At 54.9% G+C, this 10,386-nt stretch overlaps 4 protein-coding genes across 4 annotated transcripts; 2 read left to right on the forward strand and 2 right to left on the reverse strand.

The window, feature by feature from the left end:
* Window positions 1-36: 36 nt before the first annotated feature.
* Window positions 37-1,806, forward strand: CLUP02_13710 (uncharacterized protein; the record flags this gene model as incomplete). Its single annotated transcript, XM_049292647.1, has 11 exons — window positions 37-123; window positions 208-280; window positions 488-591; window positions 661-719; window positions 759-863; window positions 974-1,092; window positions 1,195-1,243; window positions 1,306-1,431; window positions 1,518-1,549; window positions 1,630-1,661; window positions 1,753-1,806. 11 exons carry the CDS (start codon window positions 37-39, stop codon window positions 1,804-1,806), a joined length of 840 nt encoding a protein of 279 aa, XP_049149793.1.
* Window positions 1,807-1,925: 119 nt separating this feature from the next.
* Window positions 1,926-2,768, reverse strand: CLUP02_13711 (uncharacterized protein; the record flags this gene model as incomplete). Its single annotated transcript, XM_049292648.1, has 1 exon — window positions 1,926-2,768. The coding sequence occupies one exon, from the start codon at window positions 2,766-2,768 to the stop codon at window positions 1,926-1,928; it is 843 nt and encodes a 280-aa protein (XP_049149794.1).
* An 831-nt stretch (window positions 2,769-3,599) lies between these two features.
* CLUP02_13712 (helix-loop-helix DNA-binding domain-containing protein) lies at window positions 3,600-4,151 on the forward strand (the record flags this gene model as incomplete). Its single annotated transcript, XM_049292649.1, has 3 exons — window positions 3,600-3,711; window positions 3,850-4,048; window positions 4,103-4,151. The coding sequence occupies 3 exons, from the start codon at window positions 3,600-3,602 to the stop codon at window positions 4,149-4,151; spliced, it is 360 nt and encodes a 119-aa protein (XP_049149795.1).
* Window positions 4,152-4,434: 283 nt separating this feature from the next.
* CLUP02_13713 (aldehyde dehydrogenase) lies at window positions 4,435-10,241 on the reverse strand (the record flags this gene model as incomplete). The annotated part of the gene is made up of 15 exons (XM_049292650.1): window positions 4,435-5,955; window positions 6,015-6,148; window positions 6,205-6,376; window positions 6,464-6,632; window positions 6,771-6,871; window positions 6,952-7,002; window positions 7,069-7,227; window positions 7,285-8,230; window positions 8,283-8,812; window positions 8,961-9,062; window positions 9,155-9,313; window positions 9,459-9,555; window positions 9,615-9,842; window positions 9,944-10,022; window positions 10,088-10,241. The coding sequence occupies 15 exons, from the start codon at window positions 10,239-10,241 to the stop codon at window positions 4,435-4,437; spliced, it is 4,602 nt and encodes a 1,533-aa protein (XP_049149796.1).
* Window positions 10,242-10,386: the final 145 nt, after the last annotated feature.

A 10,386-nucleotide genomic window follows, 5' to 3' on the forward strand; every position in this document is an offset into this window, starting at 1 on the left:
TTAATAGGCGATACCTTGGAAAAGATACCAAGAGGCATGTTACAGGCACACGCAATACCCGATGGTGGCATCAACTTCACAACGGATGATCTCGCAGATATCTTGGAGTCATCAATATCCGCAGTGCACGTGTTTGAGACGTTAAATGTTACCTAGGAGTCAGGGAGTTTTCTTTACATGAATAAACACTATACACAATATGATCAGAGCTTTGAGGTCTACTTAGGAGCATTGCAGAAGACGACGTCACGATTGGACACGAATGGCCCTCGGATCCAAAGTCAAGGAAGAATAAGTTACTAACTGCAGCCAAATACCAACCGTACCTCCCTTTGGCAAGGAAATTCTACACATTTACAGTCAAATTACCCCCCTCAATGGCTTATTATTTCGTCCTCATAAGATGGTTACACAAGAATATTCCCATTCCATGCCAAGCCCATCGCGTCAGTCTAACGCCCTGTATATGTTACACAACCACACAAAGCACCTGGTAATGTTTCTGAATCATCTGAGATACACTTAGTTCAGATGCCATCATTGTCTCTCTTCACCGGTGCCCGCCAGACGACCCCTTACATATCGGCCCGGGTCAGCTACCAAGGCTACCTACGGGACCCCCTCCCCCCCTTGCCAAGCGCGTGATACCCGTTCCCGCAGACAGCATTTTTCGGGGCTCGTGGCTTTGCAGCCCCCGAGACTCTTGTGCTATGCTTGGCGTCTGGAACTACCTAGGAGGTACAGCTCCGTCTTGTCAGACTCCGACCGTGTGGCTCCGTGAATAAGATCCGCCCAGCCATTATTTCTCTAGACAGTATATTCATGAAAGCCGACATTCAGCATATCGCTGATAATTTGGTGGAGTATGGATGCACACAACGACCAGCTATTCCGGATCAAGATAATAGCAGCCTTAGAAGAAGTACTCAGATGAGAAGCGAAGGCCGTTGTAAGGATGCGCAACCAATTTCAGAGAGTCGTTTCGGACCGAAGTCTTACATCAGCAGACGACGGGCCTAGAAAGATGCCGGTCAGCTCTCCCTAAAGTCACAGTCTCCCTGAGGTTCCACGCCCACATTGCTGTCAGAGACGGTGACTAGCAGCTCGAGTAAGATGGGGACAGTAGCCTCGGTACGTTGTCCTTTCATCTGGGCTAATTTGCCCTCTGTACCTTATATGGACCGTGCGGATGAGGGTTGATACAAGCTGATTTGATGCTGGTTGGCTGCTTGAAGGTCTTTGTGTGAGTGACGCCAAATTCTGAATTCTCATTAATAGCCAACTAGTACTGTGACAAAAGCACAGAAGCAGGAAACATTTAGGCATCAAAGGATGGACTTTAGAATCTTCAGCCACGAAGAAGTGCCACCCAGCTATCAAGGAGGCAGAAAGGAAGGGCTTATCTCACTCAGTTTTCCAAACCGAGGTTGAGTAGCACGTCTATTTGGATTTAGATACGTTATTCTGCACGAAGAGATAATCGATAGCAAGGTTCTGTTGTTGACGTTTGCCAGTAGACTTACTGACTCGACGAAGAAAATGCGAAAAGGTACCTAGTCGATGATAGAAGACTACCTTACGTTACCATTGGTGACAGAAAGCCACTGTACTGAGGTTGATGTCGTTCAGCATTTTCAATGAAGTGGCTACTCATTGGCAGTGTGTGTAATCTGTGCTTGGGATTGGCGAGTGAGCCCGCGTCAATTGTTTTTCACTCATGAGCTATTGTTATGCAGTATGCCCGGCTTTTAGCTGTATGTCGAGATGAAGCTCATTTCATCATCTAACTTGAAGGCCATAAACTAGGGCATCTCGTCAACTTCGGCGCCCTCTCTAAACGTGTTTCCTCCTCGTATTAAGGAGGCGGCCGGGGGTATGTAGCAGGTCTTCCTATTCCATCTCTGTCTTCTTTTTGGGCAAACCTCTCACATCAGGTCCTCTTCTTCGTCCTCTGCGACCTCCTCCTCATCCTGCTTGAAGATGGCCTTCTCCGCCAGCGCCAGCGTCTGCCGCACCGGCAAGCCAACCACGTTATCGAAGCTGCCCTCAATCTTCTCGACGAGCAACATGCCGCCCATGCCCTGCACGGCGTACCCGCCCGCCTTATCCGCGCCCTCCCTCGTCTTGACGTACGCCTCGATGACGTCGTCCGGCAGGCCGTTGGCCTCCTGCGCAAAGTAAACCTTGGTCTCTTCCGTGTGTTGGCAGATCTCGTAGCCCGGCGACCTGGCGTCCTCCCTCGGCGCGACGACGCACACGGCCGTCAGGACCCTGTGCACGCGGGTATCCTGCAGGTGGCGCAGCATCTTGATGTGCTCGGCCTCGCTCCTCGGCTTCTCGAGGACGCGGCCGTCGCGGGTGACGATGACGGTGTCGGCGGCGATGACGAGGTCCGGGTCCGGGATGGAGGCGAGGTGCGTCTGCAGGGCCGTCTCGTAGACGTCGAGGCACTTTTGGCGGGCCGTGGCCGAGACGTACTCGTAAGGGCCGTAGGCTGACTTGTCGAGGTCCTCGGGCTTCGTAGAGGGTGTGATTTCGAGGTCCTTGAGGCCGATCTGGGCAAGGAGGGCGCGCCGCCGCGGAGAGGCGGAGGCGAGGATCACGCGCTTGGTTTTGAGGTAGGAGAGGACGGGGAGGTTGAGGGGCAGCGGCCCTCGTGGGCCGCCGGGACCGCCGGCAGCGGCGGAGGGTGCTCGTGGCCGGGTGAGGTGCTCGGTGGCCTTTGTGTAGTCGGGTGGGGGGTCGGAGGAGGTCTTTACGTCGGCCATGGCGGTGTTGGTGGTGGGCGTCTAGGTGTGTGTTTTGTGTGGAGAGTGAAGCGCTTGATCTGTGCGGAAGTTGGAGACGATTCGGTGTCAATTGGGTGTTCTGAAGGAATCTTGGATTTGCTCCTTTTGAGAGTGTGTACTTGTAAGGCTAAAGTGCAGCTATCGGAAAGAAAGGAGGTCGACTGCGTAGGGATAGCGGATTGTGGGCCGGCAAGCTGTAGAATTTCTGGATGAGCAATCAATCCCGATCCAATGCCAATGAGGTCACACAGCCTTGAAAGCTTGGGACGTGCCGACCCCGCCAGATCCACGCAGTTCCATGGTGATTTCTTGGGCTTATCTTATCTGTCTTTACTGTGTGCCTTCTGCGCTAGGTACCTAGGTACTTAAGGTACCATACCTTAAGGTATGAAAAGATAAGGCATGACATGTATGTATTTCCCCAAGGAGCGTTGGGCGACAGGTTCAGCTCCTGTTCCCGGTGGCAGCTATCCGTAGCCCTGCGGGCGGAAACAAACGTGCTGCAGGAACCTTACTGGACAGGGGTGATGGTGGCTTTCTGCGAATCCCGCAAATCGCAATGCGGAGGAAAGTCTGGAGGGGGATCTGATCTCAGAGCTTTGGTGCGAAACGGCATGTGATCGTGCGAAACACACACAAACTCCTTCACTCATACACACACTCACATATACCCCAATCTCCTCTCTTTTCGACGTCAACTCCCGAGTAAAGGCACCGACAGCTTTGTTATACATGGAGCACTTCCACTAATAATACCCCCCCTCGTTTGTTGCATCCGCGCGCCTATAGAAACTGAATGTGCCCGCCGCAATGTCTTCCCCAAATAAGTCCAATTCCCCTTCAGCGGCCGCGGATGCCGAGCAGCCAGAAGAGAAGCCGCGCCTGACCGAGGCTGAGAAGAAGCAGAACCACATCGCATCCGGTACGTCTTTACGATCTCCCCTTTTACAGTAACTGCAAAGCTTTCATACACGTTGCGCGCACACACGCCTTTACAGTCCCCTTCACGCCCTTTCAGCGCATTCGACGAAATCCGCTAACACGCACTGCTCGCTGGCAGAGCAAAAGCGACGCCAGGCCATCCGCGAGGGTTTCGACCGCCTGACGGAGCTGGTCCCCGGCCTCGAAGGCCAGGGCCGCTCTGAGGGTCTCGTTTTGAAAAAAACTGTGGAGTTTATGAAGGAGCAGCTCAGGCAGCGTCAGGAATTGGTCGAGCGCATCGAGAGTTCTGGAGGCGAGGTTGATGAGAAGTACAAGCGGTGAGTGAGCCCCGATAATGCGATGATCCTTTCACGTACTAAAGTCTGCTGTAGACCACTGTTCCATCAGCAGGCGAACAGCACATCCAATAGGACGAGGTGATGGAACGGGAGGGCGGTGTGTGTGCTGCGTTGTTGACTTTTTGTTCTTTCAATGGGATTGTTTCATGGAGTTGAGGATGACCGGCGAGGATATACCTTGGGAACGGAAGTGTGAATGGAGGTGGATCCGTTGTCGTAAGACGACTAATAAAGGCTGGAGGAGGCTTGGCCTGCGTTCATCATGACTATAATACAAAACCCGCTAAGCCGGCGTTTGTTCTAGTGGTAGTGTACATTTCTACATCTGTTATACATGGGCGGACGCGCGCACGAACAACCATCATCTACTGATACGTCGCCACCTTTTCCTGCATCTTCTCCAGCAAAGCCAGGGGATCCATCTGCTGCCGAGCTCCCTTCGAGACGCCCGCACCCGAGCCTTCTGAAGGGCCGTCCGTCGCCTCGACAGTCACCTGCTTGGCCGCAACGTCGCCCTTACCCACCACTAAAATGAACCCGGGCTGCTTCTCCCTCGCCTCCTTGAGCTTCTTGGCCAGCGACCGCGCGCTGGCGTCGATCTCGACCGCGAAGCCCGTCGGGCGCGGCTGCCGCGGGTTCGCCGGGTCCCGCACGCGGTCGTGGCCCGTCAGGATATCCTTGACCTCGGACGCCCAGCTCATGACGGGTTCCGTGTCGTTGATGGTCAGGATCACACACTGCCGCGGGTTCAGCCAGAACGGCCACCGGCCCTTGTACTCCTCGATCAGCAGCGCCATCAGGCGCTCGACGGACCCCAAGATGGCCCGGTGGATCATGACGGGCGGCACCGGTCCGTACGTCTCCAGGTCCGCCGCCGACACGTCGGCGCCGTCCAGCGGCAGGCCCTGCGCCTCCAGCGCGGGAGCGGGCGCCTGGTACTCGAGGTTGAAGCGCTGCGGCAGCTGGAAGTCGAGCTGGATCGTGCCGGCCTGGTGCGACTTGCCGTGCGAGTCGTGCAGCATCACGTCAATCTTGGGGCCGTAAAAGGCGCCGTCGCCTTCCTTGACGGTGTACTTCAACCCGGCCTGCTCCAGCGCCTGGCGCAGCTGCGACTCGGCCCGCGCCCACTCGGCGTCGGTGCCAATGTAGTGGTCCGCGGGCCTGGTCGAGAGGGCAAAGTCGAACTGCTCGAGCCCGAGCGCGCCGTAGACCGTCTTCATGAAGTCGAGCGTCTTGAACACTTCTTCTTGGATCTGGATCGGGCGGCAAAAGACGTGGCCGTCGTCCTGGTGGAAGCGGCGCACGCGCGTCAGGCCGCTGAGGGCGCCCGAGATCTCGTTGCGGTGCAGCGGGCTGAAGTCGGCGTAGCGGATGGGCAGATCGCGGTAGCTGCGGTTCTTTGAGGCGAAGATGAGGCAGTGGCCCGGGCAGTTCATGGGCTTGAGGCCGTAGTCATCGTCCTCGCCCTCGGCTTGCCTGGTGGCCTGCTCGCCGCTGGCTCCCTCGCGAGGCTGGTCTCCGTGAGCACCGCTGCAGCAGCTCGTCTTCTCCTCGGGGGCGCGCGCGCGGCTTGTGACGGTGTACATGTCGTCGGCATAGTTTTGTAAATGGCCCGACACCTCCCACAGCGACTTTTTGTAGATATTTGGCGTGATAACCTCGTCGAAGCCGTAGTGGACGTACTGCCGTCGTAGGAAATCGACCAGTCGGTTGAAGATTCGCGTGCCGTTCGGGAGGAATATCGGGGAACCGGGGCTGTAGATGGAAGAGGTGAAGAGCTCCTGCTGAACACCCAGCTTGCGGTGGTCGGGGAGGTCAATTTCGGCGACGGCGGCCGGTGATGGTGGTGGTGGTGGTGCGGCTTTCTTGTCGGCGTACCATCGTCTCTGGAGGCATTGTGGTCTCGGTGCCGCTGCCGGGCTACGGAAGAAGATCGGTACCGCACGGAAGGCTGGTCGGAGAGACCGTGCGGGAAGCATTGTGCGGGATTGCTGACAATCGGGAGTGGGAATGTCAGTCGGCCTTGAAGATTCTCGAGATGCGACTCGAATTTGTGATGCAAGGGTCCAGAGAGCTTGCCTACCAAATAGGTTTAGCGTCAATTCTACCGGGATCTTGACAGGGTCCGCACGGACGACTGCTGTTCAGCCCAATCGTCTTATCGCTTTTGACCTTTCTATTAGGTATGTCTTCATTGCTCCCATTTACACACTTGGGTATCAGACTGCCGGCGCATCTCAACACAAAGCCCACGAGGAGAGACTCGGCCCACATGCTCAGCTTCACTTCTTGCGTTGGAAACGTGCGCTTTCTCTGAATATCACATGGGTATTAGGGGAGTTAGGGGATATAGGGTCCTACTCCATCTGACCACATTTATTCAGGGGCACACACCTCACCCGGGGAGTTAAGAATCAAGGTGCGCAGTTGTCGTATTCGTTGTGACATGTCGCGAACTTTTCGGCAGGACAAAATCTCCGTTTCTCCAACCCACGGCAACGAAGCCGCAAGCAATTCCCCTCGAACTCTGACTCCAGAATTGCAATTGCGGGGAGGAGGCGTACTGGCGATGGCAGACCAATGGTTGAAGTGTTGCTGTCAGCAATATGCCGCCCGTCTTTATGCAGCATGCTAGAATTCAGTTTCCGCCAGTGGCTGAAAGTCAATTGGGGCATTGAAAGCTATGTCCATGTTGACCTACCTGCGCCAAGCCAAAGTTCCCGTATGTGTTGTCGCGGCTCTAGTCGTTGCCGACGTGGCTTCCCACCTATGATCGACCGCGGAATTGAACTGCCCAATATTCTGGAGGGGTGGAGGGGCAAAATATGAGTGCGCCGATCGTGTAACGCAACGAGGTAGCCAAAGTCGAACTATGCACTCACGTGGCACTGCTTCCCCATGATCGTCATTGGCTGATAACGATCAACACCACTCTATTGACACCTCATCGATTTTTGGGATAGTGAGAATTACGGAGTAGTGTCTGGTCTATGAGATACGTGGGTTCTATTCGTAACAGTGTTGTCATACAATCGTGCAGTAAGATGCGAGGGAAACCAATAAGTCATTGATGGATACACAGCATTTGCATCGGAACCAGATAGAGCCGTGAAATAAGCCCCTTCTTTCCATTCAGACAGGGTCAAGGTATCTAGACGCTATGAAAAGCACACCACCAAACTTCAGTTCCGGAAGGTAATCGTCTTGGTCCTCACCCACTCGTCCAGACCAGAGGAGCCGAACCTGCCAAACCCGCTCGACTTGACTCCGCCGTGGGGCAGGCCAGGCTCGTCGTGGACCGTCATGTTGTTGATGTGGACGGCGCCCGACTCAATTTCCTTTGCGAAGCGGAGACCTGTCCGCAGATCCTCTGTGAAGACGGCAGATGTCAGGCCGTACTCTGTGTCGTTGGCGAGCTTGATCGCCTCCTCCTCGGTCTCTACCTCAAAGAGCGCTACGGAAGGGCCGAAAGACTCCGTCTTGTAGATGTCCATGTCGGTTGTGACGTTCTTGATGACGATGGGCCGCAGTCTTGTCTTTGACGTCTGCTCAGCGTCAACGTCGCCGGCAACGAGGGCAGCGCCCTTGCTGACGGCATCCTTGACAAGCTTCTTGTTCTTCTCAACAGCCACCGCGTTGATGAGCACAGGCGCATCGGATTGCGACGGGAAGATCTTCTCGATCGAGGCCGACAGCTTCGACTGGAACTGCTCGCTAATCTTCTTGTGGACAATGATGCGCTCAGTGCTCATGCAGATTTGCCCTCCGTGAAGGAAAGAGCCAACTGCGCACTGATCTGCGGCCAGCTCGAGGTTGGCGTCATCCCATACGATGGCCGGGGCCTTGCCTCCGAGCTCCAACAGTACTGGCTTCAGGTTCTCGCCTGCCAGCTTTGCGATGATGCGGCCGACGCCTGTGCTGCCGGTGAAGTTGATCTTCTTGACCTCAGGGTGGGCGATGAGCGATGATGTAATTGCAGCAGCGTTGGCCGGCTCGTGAACAATGACGTTCAAAACACCCTTGGGCAAGCCGGCTTCGTGGAAGCAAGAGACCATCTCAACCAGGGTTCGAGGGGAGAATTCTGAGGCCTTGAGAATGGCAGTGTTGCCAGCGGCGATGGGGAATGCTATTGACCTTGCTCCCAAGATGTACGGGGCGTTCCTGTTTGGGTGTTAGCTGTTTAATCACTGACAAGTATAGCTGATATACTGACCAAGGGGCAATAGCGAGGACGACCCCGTAGGGTTCCTTGAGGACCATTGCGCTCACGTTCGGGTCATTGGTCGTTGGGAGAGAGCCCTGGATGGTGAGGAGGCGTCCGCCGACGTCTTTGAGGCAGCCGATGCCCAGACCCAAGATGAACTCTGACCAGCCTGCAGCAGCACCCGTCTCTTCAGACATGACGCGGGCCAGTTCCTCTTTCCGAGACTCCATGATAGCAGCAGCCTTGAGGAAGATCTCCTGACGTTGGCCGAGCGTAGTCTTCTTCCAGCTTTTGAAGGCTTTGGCCGCGGAATCAACTGCGGCCAAGGCATCTTCCTCAGTTGCGCTGCCGCACTTGTGAATGACCTTTCCGGTAGCGGGTGATACAACGTCAAAGGTCTTTTTTGCGATGACCTTTTCTCCATCCAGGAAGAAGGGAACAGTGTAGTCCCCAGCTGGGGTGTCACCGTTTGTCTGCGTCGACATGGCTTGAAAAGAGTATGAGAATCGAGCCGAGATTCTTGATAAGGGGTATCGGAACTGAGGTAAGGTAGATGGAGGCAATGGGAGACAGCAGGTAGGTTCAAGGGCAGGCAATTTTGAACCAAATTCAGCTGAGCATTGGATTCTTATACTGTTGTGAAAGCTAGCCACCCGACCTACGTTGAACACTTTGTTAATTCCAAACCCATGCCCTTTTCGACATGCCGATGGTCAACGCCACGCTCTCTAGTGCCCGGAACCCCGCACGCGGAAAGTGGACGCGGGGAGAAACTCTGAGACGACCTGACTAGGGAAATGCTCACCCTCGATCCTTCGAAACCAATTCTACCAATTGCTTTGAAATCTGCGTATAAAGCTGGCTTATGTCCCCCGTTTCACCCCAGCTGGAGTGGGCATGGTGGGTCGGTTCCGGGCAGGGACCCGGAGGGTGGATACTACACTTCTCGCCCAGTCGAGCAGCATCCCCGGCCGATAGCCCGCATTATGCTGACGGTGTTCGCGGGAAGTGCTTGAGAATTGGGACTTTGGAAGTTGGGACTTTGTTCAGATGTGAGACTTTAGCGTCCTGTGTGCAGTCGCGAATCCTTTCGTGCTCAAAACAGTGACGGCGATGCAGTAAATCCAATCCTAATTATCCGTCGCTGGATGAATTCCAAATTTGGGATGAAAGTTGTGACGGAACCTCTGTGTGATAATACCGATCTGACCGGACGTGGGACTGTTGCAACTCCAAATCCGAGGACTTGGCCCCACGTGAATTCCGACGTTCATCAGTCTTCCTTGAAGAGTGGATCATGGCCAAGCAGGTCTCAAGCCGAACGGTCCTAAGACCAGACACCGGATCGGATCCCAGAGTGGTCGAGATTGAGCCGCGGGGAGGAATTCTGGGGTTTTGAGATGCCGGCCACAGTTACCGGAGCGCACGCGTGCCCATATTTCCCCAACTTTATTTGCTAGAGCGCCTCGAGTTTGACAGATGGCGGCGGGCAGAGGCACATGCTTTGTTACCGGGCCTAAAAAGGTTCCGGAACAGCCACCTAGCGCTCGGATCCGGGATGAAGCATCTCTGCCATGACAGTGATGGACAGTCGCAATCCCGAAAGTGCATACGATAAGATCGGGGTTGAGTTTCTATAGTACTACTTGAGGCGACGTAGATATCAAGACCTGTCGCTCCATTTTTGAAAGACAGCCGGATCAATGAAGGGTTGCGATGTAGCCGTTGAGTCTACTTGGAGAACGTCGACTGCAAGAATGATCAGTTGCGATCTGGTTGCCTCGATGGGCATCGAGAAACAAAGCCTCGCTCACCTTGCTTAGGCCGTGATCCCGGCATCACAATTTGGACGTCCCGGACCCCTTTCGAGCTTTCAGTGTACGAGCCGTGTCCCTGGTATACGACGGGTAGTGCAAGTTCGACTTTCAGAGGCGGTTTGGCCGCTTTCTTGGCTTCGGATTCGGGCATTGCTACAACTTGTAGGTGGTGACGCGATATGGGCGATATTGAAGATGAGCACTTACGAAAGGGAACGACGACTGAGAAGGAAAGCAACTTTTATTTTCTGGAAATCCGCGAGTCAGTCTCTCCACGTAATTGCTCAGGCACGAGT

Source organism: Colletotrichum lupini, chromosome 7 (genome assembly GCF_023278565.1).
Source record: "Colletotrichum lupini chromosome 7, complete sequence".
Classification (NCBI taxonomy): Eukaryota; Fungi; Ascomycota; class Sordariomycetes; order Glomerellales; family Glomerellaceae; genus Colletotrichum; species Colletotrichum lupini.